Raw genomic sequence first — 15,074 nt, 5'->3', positions numbered from 1 at the left:
CGGTACGGATTCTTGTAGGGCGATTTGTATATGTTTTTCTATTTCGTCTATGAACGAGTCGATTTGTCTGTCTGTTAGGTTGACATTGTTATGGATTTTTAGGTCGCAGTTCTGTTCGAGTAGGTTTTGGAACTTTTTCCAGTCTGTCTTTTTGTAGTTGTACCTGGGTGTTTCGGTCTGTGTTTCGAGTGTTAGGTAGTCAGATCTGTTCTTGCTTATCTGAAATACTATGGCGTTATGGTCGCTGTCGTAGTCTATGGTTTTGAGAGTGTTATTTGGTCGTAAGTTTTGGAATTTTATTCGGGCGTCTGCTAGGCATATGTCTAGGTAGGAGCGTCCTTTTGGGTAAGAGGGTAGCTCGGAGCTGTAGAGGTTTGTTTTGTAGAGAATGCTTTTATTGTCTAGCCAGTTTCTGACGGAGTTTCCTCTCGTGTTGTTTAGTTCGTTTTTCCAGCTGGTATGTTTGGCATTAAGGTCACCGGCTATTATGTAGTAGTTTTCCTGTTTGTCGAGCTGTAATAGTTGGAAGGGATTGTCGAATTCGTCGTTAAATTGTTTCTGGTTTCCGTAGGCTGCGTAGGCTGCGGTGATAAACAAGTTTTCCTTCTTGTTTATTTTTATTTTTATGATCATTGTTTCTAGGATTTTGAAACTTGTTATTTTGTCGTTTTGGATTGTTTTGAACTTCAGAAGGTTTTTTATGAGAATTGCCGTTCCTTCTCCTTGGGTAGCGTTTGGTCTATCGTGTCTTATTATAGAGTAGTTTTTGAAATGTACTTTGTATCTTTTGTTCAATTTTATTTCTGAGATAAGTACGATATCGGAGATTTCTTTCTTTATTAGGGTTAGCATACTATATCTTTTTTGGTTTGAAATTAGAGAAAGGCGCTAACCACTGCGCTGCCGTCGTCCGACACTAGTTAGTGTCGAGTGGTGGTATTTGGCTTGTCGAGTGCCGCCACAGGGTAATTCTCGTAAAAAAACGAACAGAGAGGGAGAGGGACGGGTTCCACGCCGTCCTAGGTGGTCATAGAGGCCGACACGCCGAGGAAGATTTGAACCTCAGACTTGCACGACGGCCTAGGGGATAGCGTTGAGAAGGGTAGTCCCTCCCAATGCCCGAACTAATTAAATGTAAATTGAGTTACATATTACCATATACATAACGAATTATGTATTAAGTGGTGAATATTCGCTTTAAATTTCGCTTCTGCATAAAAGAAAAAGATTGTATTAAGCTAATATATTTCAAGGCAAAAAAAATAAGATATAATAATATATTAATTATGATTAAAGAATTATATAGAATAAAAAAGTTAAAATTCCATTGTTCTATATACTCATATAATTTTAAAAAGAAAATTAAAATATTTGTGGAAATTTTAAATATTAAACTTCTACTTGACCTATGGAAGGTAATAGTCATATGTACTTACAATATTCATTTTAAATTTTGTTTTCGCATGAAACAGATTTTATTCCACTACACTGAAATATTTCAAAGGAAAGGGGTATGATGATATATTAAATACCGTTACAAATAGAATTATACAAATTTTAGAAGGAACAATCCAAAATAATGTAATTGTCAACATTTTGGTAACTTTCTAGTAACTTTTAGAACACAGATAAACAAGCGCCTGCACCTGCGCCAGTGCATGATTTGATCTGTATTTTTTTTTTTATCACAGTGTATACGACCATTGTCTGTATTGTATTTTGCGATGGTGATATTGTTAATATGGTTCGCTTTTTTTCACAGTTTATACAAACAAGTTTATCAAATATGAAATTAAAGACGTAATATTCATCATCACGTGATCGCAATCACAATTCAAGATGATATGGACCGGCATTCTGTATATTCCAGCTATAATCGCACTTTTCTATTGGAATAAGTTATTATGGTGCTACTTTTTTGGTTTACTAACCATATCTTGCTTCTTTTTGGGATGTTTGATTGTCATATTCATCAACATTGCTCTTTCTCTGAAACATCACACTACTGCAACAACTTCAAAAACAATTGCAGAAATGGATGCCTTTCATAATCTGTTGATGGTTTGTTTTATATTATTAATATCATATTTTTCATAACGATAATTATTGAACATACATGATATTTCATTTTTACTATTATAAAATGTTAAATTTCCATTTTTAATGATAGAGAAAAAACATTCATAATCTATGTATTGTGAAAATAAAACTTCTTTGTCAAATTAATTTTGATATCAATATCAAAAGATCAAGAAATTATTGATAAAGATAATAAACAATAGAAAAACTTGTATATTATCTATGTTTGTTTCTCGTCAAAAATGTTATTTCTTTTTCATTATCATTTTATAATTTTATAGTTTGTAGATTTTGTGTAGCTTTAATTTTTTTATGTATATGTTTTACTTCAGTCAAAGGCTTATAACAACTAGTCTATATTTTGTGTAATAGATTTTATTAGAGTTCATATTCCATATTTTATGATATTATTCTATCAAAATAGTTTTCTTATTTTGTAAAGCTTTGTATTTTTTACTATACTAAGACTTATATTTATACAAATATATATATAAATATATTTAAAAATATCTGATTATTTTTACTTCAATGTTCATTAATTTTTTAATTGAATTTTAAAATATTATTTAAACATTATTAACTTAAATATATATAAATGTAAATATATTAATTATTTAAAAAATTATTGATTATTTCAGAAGGGGTACGTAGCTAAAACTGAAAATACTAAGAAACATGTCAGATATCCATTGGTTTTTACTCGTATGGTGGATGGAGCTTTGCAGAATTTATTGGACTTAATTTTTCAAGACTTTGTTGGTCTTTGGTTAAACGAATTGGCTTTTAATTCTGAACAAATAATTGACAATATGAAGCAAGACATATGGGGTGCAATTCAAACTCTTCATGATCGTTTATCAAAAGTAGATCATACAAAACTAGTTGTTTGTAGTATAGTAAATAAAATTACATTCCATTTTGAAAAAATTAGACTTGCTCAAACAGCTTCGTGAGTTTAACTATATTTTTTAAATTATTATATATTATTTATTATATCAATTTTTTAAATCTTATATATATATATATAATACAGACATTCTGCTTTGTTAAATAATTCTTTTTAAAAAGATTTTGTATTTTCTACAGAACACAAGGTGAAGATCCAGTATTTATTTTATCTACACACTTAATGTCACCTACAGCTGAACTAGACTATTTGAAGAAGGTCAGTGAATTGTATATCTTATTTTTGTTGCCACCTTGTTATTCTCTTGCTCCAATAAAATATTTATTGAGAGAAATTCTTACATGCAAAAGTAAGTATATGAAACCATTATTTAATTATGGACATATACATAATATATATTTGATCTACATTTTATGACATTTTATCTTCTTTATTCCTTCAGTACTAAAACCAGCAATAGACTTAATAACAAATCCAGACTATATCAATCAGAAAATTTTATCATATATCGATCAACAACAACTTGCAGAAGCAATGCACAGAAAAACTTATGAGTATGCTGAATCATTTGAGGACTTCATTCGTATGATCAAAAGTTCTAAAGATCTAGAGGTTTTAAAGCATATCAGATATAATATTGTTACTGAAATTATGCAAGCTACAACAATACAAAATATTAAAAGAGCACAAGGTTTAGATTCAGATACTAATGCATTTGGAAAGTCTGATGCCATTCAAGCTCAAAAATTGACGAGGTATATCAGTCAACTAACATATGCTAAAAATACGTGTGAATGTCACATGCAATCATTAGGATGGAATGGATATCCTGTTCAGGTTATAAAATCACTTTTGTTTTATAAACAATAGTAACAATTATATTTAAGGACAATATTTTATAGGCTAGTGATGTTACTGATGCAGCAGTGGTTACAGAAGAAAGAATTTTGCCATTACAATATATTTTAGACAATGTGATAGGTAGACGATACCTTTCTCAATTTCTCGAACAAGTTGCCAGTCAGGATTTGATTGGGTATTGGGCAGCTGTACAAGAATTACGCAATGCAGATAAATCTAATTGGCATCAATTGGGAGCTGAAATCTTTTACACTTATATAACATCTCCAACTGCTGAAATAAAAGTTGACAGAGCTATTCGTAAGAAAATGGAAAGCTTTTTGTTAGGTGATATAGGGCCAAATGTGTTTTACGAAGTTCAAGATAATGTTGTTAAAATTTTGGAAGAAAAGTATTATCCTTCTTTTATGGTTAGTGATCAATATAAAAATATGCAAGAAGCATTGCTTAATGAAAGAGTAGATGGTTAGTCTAAAAATTTCATTATAAAAATATAATTATATTAAAAATTAAATCAGTCATCATTAATGTAAAAGTAATTTTTAGACTTAGTGGAGGACCGACATATAGGAAATGGAACATTATCAGAAAATATATCTTTATTCGTTGGAGAACATTCAAACTATGCTCGCAGTAAATTGGACCAATTACAAGAAAAATTAAATAATAAAATGCAAGCTTTACAAGCATTAAAATCTTCGTTAAAACCAGAAAGTAAGGTTCTAAACTTTTTGGCCAAAGAAGTTGAATGGTTACAAAGTGAAAAAAAGCAATTAGAAGCCCATTTGACTCATACAGAAATGTGGGCAGAACATTTGGGTCATTGGAGAGCAGAAGTGCAAAGTGCAGAAGTAAAAACAAAATTCAAGCTATTATAATTTAAATAGAAAATGTTTTTCGTTATTTAGTTTTAACTAAAAATATAATGGTTAAACAGGTACCAGATAATGGAGAATCTCCACAGTTTGTTTTAGTTGTCCATATGACAGAAGGTGAAGACAACACTGAAAGTATATATAGTGGTTGGGTCGTACTAAGAAAATTACAAGATTTTCAAGATCTTCATAGAAAACTTCGCCAATTGTGTTCTAATGTGAAAAATTTAGATTTACCTTCGCAACCTTTAAAGTTTTTTGGAAAATCTGATAAAAATACTTTGGACAAAGCTAAAATGCAAATACAAAAATATTTAAATGTAAAATTCTTAAATGTTATTAATGTAGTAAAGCATTGTTTAGATAATCGTCTTAACTGTTAACGTTCTTAGTTTGTTTTAGAAGATGAAAAATTGAATCAGAGCGAGGCTTTATATACATTCCTTAGTCCAAGTTCAGAACATTTAAAATATGCTCCTCCTTCTCCTAAAAAATCTCGATTCTCTTTATCGACATTATTTAAAACGTAGGTAGCTATATTATTTAAGACGCCTAGAACTAAAGGGATGCAAGTGACACTTTTCTGATATAAAGGAAATCGAGTTTGAAATTCAAATGTGTTACAAAAATTCCACATGAAGCCTCTATAAAAATTACGTTATATTTAATTCTTAACATCAGGATCATATGCACAAATTTCCAACAAATTTCATCTTTTAGCTTATGAGTTATTGAATATATGGGAAATAATATTATTTATTTAGTAGTCTAGATACTTTTATACAAGGTTGGATTACTTAAATTGTTCACAACATTACATTTAACGATTTACCTAACTATTTTTTTTTTTTTTTTAAGTACAAAATTTGAAAAATGTCACGTGCATTCCTTTAGTTCGAAATTCATTTGATAATAACTGTATATTTGTTATAAAAGTATAATTTCTTTAAATTACAACTTGTTTTAGATCTAACAACAACAATGAATTGCGTGATAAGGAAGAGGAAGAAGATTATTCATTGCTATTAGATGATACAGATAGTGGTCGATCAGCCACGGATGGAATTTTTAATGTTAATAAAGATGCAATAGCAGAACCTCTTTATACACTTTTAGGTGAAATTTTTGATCTACGAGGAGTATTTCGATGGCTTCGACGATCGTTAATTACCTTCGTTCAAATTACCTATGGCCGAACTATAAACAGGTTTGTTTTTAGTTTTAAACGTAAACACACATTGAACAAAAGGATAATGCATTACAGAGCTAATTAAACTTATAGATGAAAGAGTTTTCTTCACTTCAAATATTTTATCAGGCTACAATACAACAAAATTTTATTTATTTTGCTTTAATGATCCCTGTCATATCTCAATCGAATTCAAATCTTATATTTAAATCTATCCTTAATTAAAATGGTTATTGTGATACATTATTAGGTCAGAAAGCAGTGTTGTTATTAGAATTGTCCTTTGATCGACATTTTAATCGTTGAAATAAAATATCAGTATCCCTTGCATTCAGTGTGCACTAAATAAAATTAAAAAATATTCCTTTTATAATAAAGGCATAAAGTATAATATAATAAATATAATTATCAGGCAAATCAGAGATACTATTGCATGGGTGTTCTCAGAGCCAATGCTTCATTACTATATACAATTGTTTACGAAATCATGGTGGCCAAATGGTCATTTAGTTTTTGAAGCAACTTTTCGTACAGACGAAGAAAAACTAAAAACGAGAGGCGAAGCACGAAGACAGTTCTTAAATAACATTCCTGATGTCTTAACAAATTTAGTAGGAGCACAAAGTGCACAACGTGGCGCAATAAAAATATTTGATTCTTTACAGAATGTGAATTTAAATAAACAATTATTTTATGTAAGTTATTCTTAAGTAAAAAAGACGAACTACATCATGTTAATTATATTCTATTCACTTTTTCTACTTACAGGATATCTTTGAAGTTCTAATGTACGAAGTATTTCCGGAATTTAAACGAAAACAATAAACTTTGCTTGAAATTATAATTTTTTTATATTATTCAACTAATTATTGTATTTTACATCGTTATACAAAGAAGAATTATGTACATTACGTATATATTTTATTTAAGTCGAATAAGTATTTTATTTGTATGAAATGATATGGTATATGTAAGCGTCAATAAAATATTAAAAATCTTTATAGTAAGAAAAAACACTTTGAACTTTTGAACTTTATCTTGAAATTAAATAGTACCTTAAAAAAATTTATATTACATAGAAATAATATAAATTATTTTTTAATAATTATAATCTGTAAAACATTGCGTCTGTATAAGATGAAGCTCATTATTTGCAATGGTCTTCAATATGATTTATCAAAATCTAAACTTTTTGTTTATTCAAATAATTAATTCTGATAATATCAAATTTAAAAAATATTAATAAACTGTACAAATTTATACTGAAATATATAAATATTTATATAGGGTTTTGAATAGTGGCTATTGCAAAACAGATTGATTATACTTTACAAATCAATATAATATACATATTTATTCATATATCTTTATTTCAGCATATTTTAAATATCTTTATAGAATGTATACACAATGTAAACAATTTTTTATATATAATTTTCTTCCATGCATTAAAAAATTCCGAGTATAATTTCATGAAACACGATCCATGTATATCTTAAACGTAAATTGATTCTTTTATAATAAAGTTATTTCATAAGTCATGTCATTTCAATATTTGCCATTTGAGATTCTTTTAAACACATAGATATATTTTACGGAAATATATAGTAATTTGACTAGCTCCACAAAAAATATATACTTCAATAATATGTACAATTCAAAATCTCAAATATGATCAATTTTTCTCAAATTCAAATAATAATAAAAAAACAAGAAAAGAAAAAAAGTAAAGAACAAATATTGCAGGAAAGCTAAATTTTGCAGCAATTAATTACAATTAAGTACCCAATATTTAAAGTATTAACTTAAAGAGAATTGATAAAGAAACAGCAAGAAACTATATTTATTATACTATTTTTATTTTTTTTATATTATTTTATAGTAGTAATAATTTGTTTTTGATAGATTAACTTTTCCCTTAGAAAAATTAAAATTTGCCATCTTTTATTAGCTGAATTATCACTAGAAATAATTTTCGCATAAAAGGAATAGTTAATTTCAATAATTCACTTAGATTAATATAATTTTATGATCAACAATTCAATAAACAATCTTGAGACAACAAATCTTGAGATACAAAAATTAGGAAATTAAACAGTAATTTTCTACAATTTTTTAGATTTGCATATTTTAGTATAAATCTTAATTGAATAACATCTTAAATATAAAATTGCACAGTTAATAAAAAGATAACTATAACTGAAATAAATAATACAGCTTCTTTTTAACAAAAGGAAGAATAATTTATAAAATAAGCAAGTGAAATGTAAATTCATATACAGCATAATATACCATAAATTGAAAAATCAAAAGAAAAAGAAAAACAAGCTATTGCTTTTTAATTTCCTAAGTACAAAAATGACATTACTTATGTGATGACTTAACATTCAAATGGAGAATGCAGTGATTTGTGTAATTATTAAAAATATAATCTAAAGATATAGATTACTTAAATGTAGGTTGAAAAGGGACTAGTTTTTATATTAATTGATATTATTGTTCTATATGAGAATGTTAATCATTCTCTTTCCATGAACTATAAATTGTTTATAAAGCATGTAATTATTTATCTTTATTACTACCATAAATTTTTAACCAAAACTTACATTAGTGAATTGATAAATATATGCATATTTTGGTTATCAATCTTCATAGACAAATTAAAATACATGGATAAAAAAATATATAATATAAATATTTATTCACAGAAGAAACAAAGATATATTCTTAAATATTAACATTATAAATACAAAGTCTGATAAAAAAAAAAGTGGCTCCATGAACATAAATGAATATATCTTAAAATCCTATTATAAATAACATTTGCATAACAATATATATAATAAAAATGAAAAAATTTATATTAAAATGTACACAACATTCTAAACTTTGCGATATAATATGAATATACGTAATATTATAATGACATTTGATTTTTCATTTGGGAAAGACATTGTACATAATGATACAATGCAAAATATTTTCAGATTTATCTGTCATTAATATACCAAGAACATTAAAACTTATTAAAAGCATAAAAATTAAAATATTAATTGTCGTAAAATTTGTCATTAATATGAACAAAGTTTCTTAAAATTTATTTGTAATCAATATATCATCAATGTATATAATATATCAAAAATATAAAAACTAGAGCATTCATTAAGTATATGTTTCCCAATTTAATAAGGTCGAAGAGATTCAAAAATAAATTCCATAAACATTTTGTTACATATTAATAAACAGATATTCCAATTGAAAATTATGTAAAGAGGATAATTAAATGAAAATGTTTGTTTCAAAGAAATCGACATAAAATTAAAATAACTTCTATAACTAACATTTATGATATATAAGTATTTTTTATCAAACCTTGTATGTTATATGGAAAGTAGAAATTGTTATAACGTAATGGTATAAAAGTAACAATATACCATAGCGTAACATTGATATTGAAGGAAAAAAAAACAAATTATTGGCATGTTATAAATATATATAAATATACAGTATCTAGTATTTAAACATGTAATATAAATACTGTTATGTCTTTAATGGCATCGACTAGAATTACTTTAAAAATATTATTAAAAATGACGAGAATTTTTATTACTCATGAAAATTGATGAAAATAATGTAATCCTGAATCTGTAAGAACTTTATCGACTATTATAACAATTTATAAAATCCTTTTTTACAGAAATCGCGTGTAAATTAATAAATAATACCTTCATGTACATATAATGAATATGTCTTAATTTTACATGAAATTAAAGAATGTATTTCCCTTTAAATTGTATAGGACTTTTAAATGACACATGATATTTTTGACTAGTTGGATCCCTTTTTCTATTGCAAGAAGTATACACGTTACCAAAATGTATACCAAACTCCATTTACTTGGCAGTGAACTCGGGCCAATAATTTACATAATAACGATGTGTTAAACCTTCAAATAGCCTATCCAGCCACATTGGTAAACCATCCAAAAGATTGTCCTGGCATAAAACATTATTTCCACCCTGTAATATAAAAGTTTGTAAATACAAAGAACAGTTCAATTTCTAGAATATAAATAATACAAACATTTTTTGAAAAAGAAATTGATTTTAATATCATATATTTTTAAATATTACTGTATTATATTAATTATCGCAACTCAACAATAGGAGATGAGAGATATAAAAAGCATACCTCTTCTTCAGAAGCATCAGATTCATTGGAACTATTAAAACCTATAAATGCGCCAGCTTCTGCATCATCTGTTCTTCGAGTTAACTGCTTTGTCATTCGTTCTATTCTCTATACATGAAAATATCATACATGTATATAAAAATTATCATCTTTAAACATTTAATAAATACATGATTTAAAATATTGAGTTGGCAACTAAGTGATTGCGGATTTTGTCATTAGATGGTTATACAGTTATATATACATATATAAAACATATATACCTTAGAACCTTTGCCTTTAGTACATTCTGGATGTTTGGCATGGTACATACAAAAATATTTACGATGCCCATTTAGAGACAATACAGTGCCAACACAATTCTTGGCATTTATGTTTAGTTCTTTCTGTTCTGGCAAGGTGAGAGATAACAGTTTTTTATACCACTCTAACCCTCTTTCGAGAGACAAATGTCCAAACATAAGAGTTTTATTTTTTCTGTAATAATACCAATTACTTTTTGTTTTTATATTACAATTATAATATATTTTTATTAATATGTTGAATTTACCTATAAGGCCACACAGCTTTATGAAAAGCTGGTAATAATTTTAATCTACTTTGAACGTCGACTAATAATATAATGGTTCTACAACCTGGTTTTAATAATCGAACTAAACCATTGTATTTCTCTGCCCGCAATTCGTGTAATCGCAATTGTGGCTGTGACGGCGTTGGTTTATTATTATCCTTACATTGAGCACGTTCAGCTTGAATACTTGCTTCCTCTAATTTTCTGTATAATTTTAAAAACCAATATAATCAAATGGATTTTATTTTCAATATTTTTTTAAAGAATTCAAACTAATATAAAGATTCAAAACGGAATTTATATAAATTAAATATAAAATGAGAATGATGTTGAAATATAAAAAATCGAAATTTTGAATCTTCTAAACTAAGTAAAACCTCATTTTAATGTGATGTTACTTACGCTAGATATGACATCCCATACCCCGCAGCACCAATTAACATTAAAGTAGCAATTACTGATACTAAAGGCAATATTTGCTCCTTAGTAAGACTATCAGAAATATAATCTACAGCTAATAACGCTTTTCCAATAAGTTTGTCTACAGTACCCTGTACAAAATTACATTTAAAATTAATTTTAAATTGTGATGTAAAATAGGAGGTTAATCTTGGTCTCTTTTGAGCAAAAACTAGAATGCATACCTGTGCATGTTCATCTGCTAGTTCTCCTACAACTGCGGCATATGGCAAAGCTTCCGATGCACGTAATAATCTTTGTATGGTTTGTTCTAAGTTGCGACGTGTTTCGTTCCACTGAGTTTCATCTTGAGCAGCTTCAATCCAACCAGTAGGTAACCATTCATATTTCAAATGATTCGCGTCCCTTCTCCAAATAATGACAATATGTAATAAAGGCTCTAAAGGACTACCTTCTCCCGTTGATAATGCTGATACAAATTCTGGTTGTGTATCCTTAAATACGTACGTATATCGTACCCTTTCAGTACTGTAAATTAAACACGGTAAAATAAAATAATCGTGTATATTGAAATTATTTCAGAAAAAATTGTGTGTATAACTTTATAATTTATTGTTTATTAGTTAATATATTTGAAAGTTTAATCCAAAACTTTCCTCTCTAGTAATTTTGTATAAATTGAGTAATATAAATATCTATAATTTCAAATTTATTGAAGTAATTAAATCACACAACGCATTATGTGTATATTAAATGAGTAAATATTGGTGAGTTATAAGTCATAATAAACCATAATAAAAAAATATTAATCAAATCATTCATGATAGAAAATAGTAAAATCATTACATAATAAATGCGATTTAACCTGTAATAAGAATGAAACATTTTAAAATTCACATATATTTGAAGCATTGTTACCTGTAAGATGATTCTAAAGCTGCTTGTCTAAATTTATGCCTAGCTAAATCATGAAGAGGACTATTTTGTTGTGATATTAAAACTGCACATAATCGTTTTTGAGGTCTTAACCACTCAGGTGGACAAACTGAGTCTAGCATTGCTTGATTTGAAAGTCTTGGTAGAGCAAGGAATTTATTATTTGAAATAACATTGTGCATTGTGTCACTTGATATATCTTTCATACTGACAGATGCCATAGGTTTCTCAGAATTTTCATTAAATAACAATAAAGTATCCAAGTCCACAGAAATTTTATATTTCATTACAATAAGTTCAGTATCTAATTTTCCCGTCTACAAAGAATATTGTAATTAAAATAATTGAAAAATTACATAATTCAATAAGTGAAGTAAAAATAAAGTGTACCTGAACAAAACCAAATGCAACACGGTCTCTATAATAAAATGCAATGAATAGATATCGTAATCTCACAGATTCTTTCTTATCAAATATTAAAGCTCGAATTCGATTATCTATCCATCCTGAGAGGAACTTATCTACATTATTTTTATTTATATTAGGTATTAATTTATATGGAAATTTGTTTCGTAAGAAGTCTGTAAAAGGAATAAACAATTTAATTCTATCACACTACAAAGTAGAAATATGAAGTATATTATATAATACATACCAACAATCTTTTGGATACTAAAAAGAGATTCTTTATATACACTTGTACGGCCATCTATTGTAACAACAAGACATGGTAGCGAATGAATTCCTAGTTTCCTTGCTAAAGCAGACTCTTTTTCAGCATGTGCAGTTGCTAAACCAAGACCCAGAGGTTCTAACTCATCAATCAAACGTCGCCATATTGGTTCTACTTGTAAACATGCAAAACACCAGTCCGAATAAAATAATATCAGATAAGGTGTATGTAAAGTTTTTGGTACTATTATATTTTCAAATGATCTGCAAAAATCATTCATATTTAAAATATTTATAATATAATAATATATAATATAATAATATTGATTTGCTCAGAAAGTTCATAGTGTTTTTGAAATTCGAATCTGGTTATAGAACATATAAAATAGCAAAATATATAATATTGGATTGAAATAGATATTTCTAGCTGAAAATTAAATGCAGCAATTACTAAGAATACTTCTAATAAATGGCAAAATGTCATTATGAAAATATATAGATTGCTTAATAAAATTTTAATTCTATTACCATGAAATCTTTTTAAATTTTGTTATTGCTTCCCAAACAATACAATACAACCCACGTATATATGTATTAGACACTTTTTAACAAAATGATACAAACCGATATGTGATGCTCATCTTATAAAAAAGTGAAATGTCTCGATTTTGATAATGATATTTGAAGTTTCTGGCAAGTAGTTCTTCCAATGGATCAAACACATTGTTAAAGTGACTATTGTCTCTTCGTTGCCTAGAAATACTTTCTTCTGTAATTCCATGATTATCAAATTTCCTTCTTCTTTCTGGATCTGTTAAAATCTAGAAACAAGAAAATTTCTAGTGAAAGGAGATGATAAATTACGTTATATATTTTATTGGTATTAATTTTACCTCATAAGCTTTAGTAATTTCCACAAATTTGTTTTCTGCACCTGGGTGATTGGTTTTATCTGGATGCCTAAGGAAATAAATTTTATTTGGAAAAATAAATTCAATTCATTGTATTCGCACTGTAATCCAAGGTACAAAAATAAGAAATCATTTGAAATTATTTATCTCTGCTTTTTGATCATATATCACTCATTTGCTACAATAATGACATAAATCAAAATTTACAGTTTTTGAGTTATTAATATATAAGAAACAGTTGTGTTGTTTTAAGGATGAATGTGAATTTATTAAACTAAATGAGAATATTATATTTTTATACAAATTGATCTGCTTATTACAACAATCTGTGATTTTAATACAATGTTCTTACAAAATTATAACGATTCAAGACATTCAAACTTGTTTTCCCTGAATTTTTTATTTTTGAGTTATTTTATATTGTTGCAGCAAATGAACGATATACTTAAATAATTGGCATACTTTAGTACAATGTCAATGAAGCCTATAATTCTAAATATAAAATAGCTTATTTTTGTTAATAGCAAACACCTTCAGTATATTCAAATGGTTTCTAAAATATAAAAAAATAAGAACGAATATTAATCTTCATAAAATAATAATGAAATAATAGAGAATCCTATACGTACCATTCTTTGACAAGATTTTTGTACGCTTTTCTAATTTCTTGTAAGGTCGCACGTTTGTGAACACCTAATATTTTATACGGATTTCCCAATGACTCACTTGCACTGACCGTCGACAATAGGTGGGTTGTTACGATAAAAATCACAATAAAAAATGAGAACCTCATTAATAATTCTATATCAATCGCTTTCCTATTACTATTATTTGATCGTTTGGCTACTGACTCAGAGGTTCTTAAAAAATTAATCGATAACATTATTTGTGACGCAGTTTTAACATGAATATATATCTAGTTGATTCACAGCACTTAACATCGAGTCTGCATCGATTAAAACTATCCTTTCTTCGTCTTGTAATATTTAACGAACATGTTCAAATCACGAATTTTTTTCTTATCTTTGCACCGGAAACTCTGTCATTGCAATTTTATAGTGATGTTTCTCGACAACCATGTTGTCAAATGGAATATACACAGTGGACACTAAATCTTAGGCTTAGAATGCTCTAATAGGATAGGACAGAATCGATTACGAGATGGCGTTAAAATACATTTTCAATTTTCACTTTTTCTATGTTTATCTTCTCTTATATCTTAAAAAGTAAAATAAAAGTTCATATTTTTATTATATTATTTAGATGATAGACATATTACTCAAATAGAAACTGTTCCTCACATAAATTACAGTACAAAGAAATTTATTTTACTAAATTATGAGCACATTCTAGTATCTTGTAATTTACTCTTATTTTAAATTAAAATTACATTTCTATGTGTTATTTGTTCTCATTGAAAGGAATTAATAGTAAATTAGAAAAAAATAATTATATATTTTTG

At 27.1% G+C, this 15,074-nt stretch overlaps 2 protein-coding genes across 4 annotated transcripts; one reads left to right on the top strand and one right to left on the bottom strand.

Moving 5' to 3' along the window:
* The first annotated feature begins 1,623 nt into the window (after nt 1–1,623).
* LOC126917778 (sorting nexin-25) lies at nt 1,624–6,925 on the top strand. Of its 3 annotated transcripts, none has more exons than XM_050725041.1 (11): nt 1,624–2,061; nt 2,718–3,028; nt 3,166–3,335; nt 3,429–3,823; nt 3,889–4,312; nt 4,394–4,698; nt 4,812–5,042; nt 5,115–5,248; nt 5,690–5,929; nt 6,324–6,606; nt 6,680–6,925. In XM_050725041.1, the coding sequence occupies exons 1-11, from the start codon at nt 1,840–1,842 to the stop codon at nt 6,734–6,736; spliced, it is 2,772 nt and encodes a 923-aa protein (XP_050580998.1). In that variant the 5' UTR covers nt 1,624–1,839; the 3' UTR covers nt 6,737–6,925. The 3 variants fall into 3 exon arrangements, with proteins under 3 accessions (XP_050580998.1, XP_050580999.1, XP_050580997.1); XM_050725040.1 differs by having other exon boundaries at nt 1,625–2,061; nt 4,785–5,042; XM_050725042.1 differs by lacking the exon at nt 6,324–6,606 and having other exon boundaries at nt 4,785–5,042.
* Nucleotides 6,926–7,246: 321 nt separating this feature from the next.
* On the bottom strand, nt 7,247–14,744 carry LOC126917779 (dnaJ homolog subfamily C member 16). The gene is made up of 12 exons (XM_050725043.1): nt 14,242–14,744; nt 13,595–13,661; nt 13,326–13,522; nt 12,685–12,965; nt 12,420–12,610; nt 12,012–12,346; nt 11,318–11,621; nt 11,076–11,224; nt 10,653–10,877; nt 10,366–10,579; nt 10,103–10,210; nt 7,247–9,930 (listed from the first exon to the last, which is right to left on the bottom strand). Exons 1-12 carry the CDS (start codon nt 14,493–14,495, stop codon nt 9,805–9,807), a joined length of 2,451 nt encoding a protein of 816 aa, XP_050581000.1. The 5' UTR covers nt 14,496–14,744; the 3' UTR covers nt 7,247–9,804.
* Nucleotides 14,745–15,074: the final 330 nt, after the last annotated feature.

Source organism: Bombus affinis, chromosome 6 (genome assembly GCF_024516045.1).
Source record: "Bombus affinis isolate iyBomAffi1 chromosome 6, iyBomAffi1.2, whole genome shotgun sequence".
Taxonomy (NCBI): Eukaryota; Metazoa; Arthropoda; class Insecta; order Hymenoptera; family Apidae; genus Bombus; species Bombus affinis.
This window is presented reverse-complemented; position numbering and strand designations above follow the sequence as displayed.

Bases quoted from the DNA above. Each gene is read 5' to 3' on its own strand.
- LOC126917778 (XM_050725040.1), top strand. From the start codon at position 1,840: ATGATATGGACCGGCATTCTGTATATTCCAGCTATAATCGCACTTTTC. The intron at 3,029-3,165 runs GTGAGTTTAACT...TATTTTCTACAG, and splicing joins AGACTTGCTCAAACAGCTTC to AACACAAGGTGAAGATCCAG. The intron at 3,824-3,888 runs GTTATAAAATCA...AATATTTTATAG, and splicing joins GGAATGGATATCCTGTTCAG to GCTAGTGATGTTACTGATGC.
- LOC126917779 (XM_050725043.1), bottom strand. From the start codon at position 14,495: ATGTTATCGATTAATTTTTTAAGAACCTCTGAGTCAGTAGCCAAACGA. The intron at 13,662-14,241 runs GTACGTATAGGA...TTATTTCCTTAG, and splicing joins AAAAATCTTGTCAAAGAATG to GCATCCAGATAAAACCAATC. The intron at 13,523-13,594 runs GTAAAATTAATA...TCTTGTTTCTAG, and splicing joins AAATTACTAAAGCTTATGAG to ATTTTAACAGATCCAGAAAG.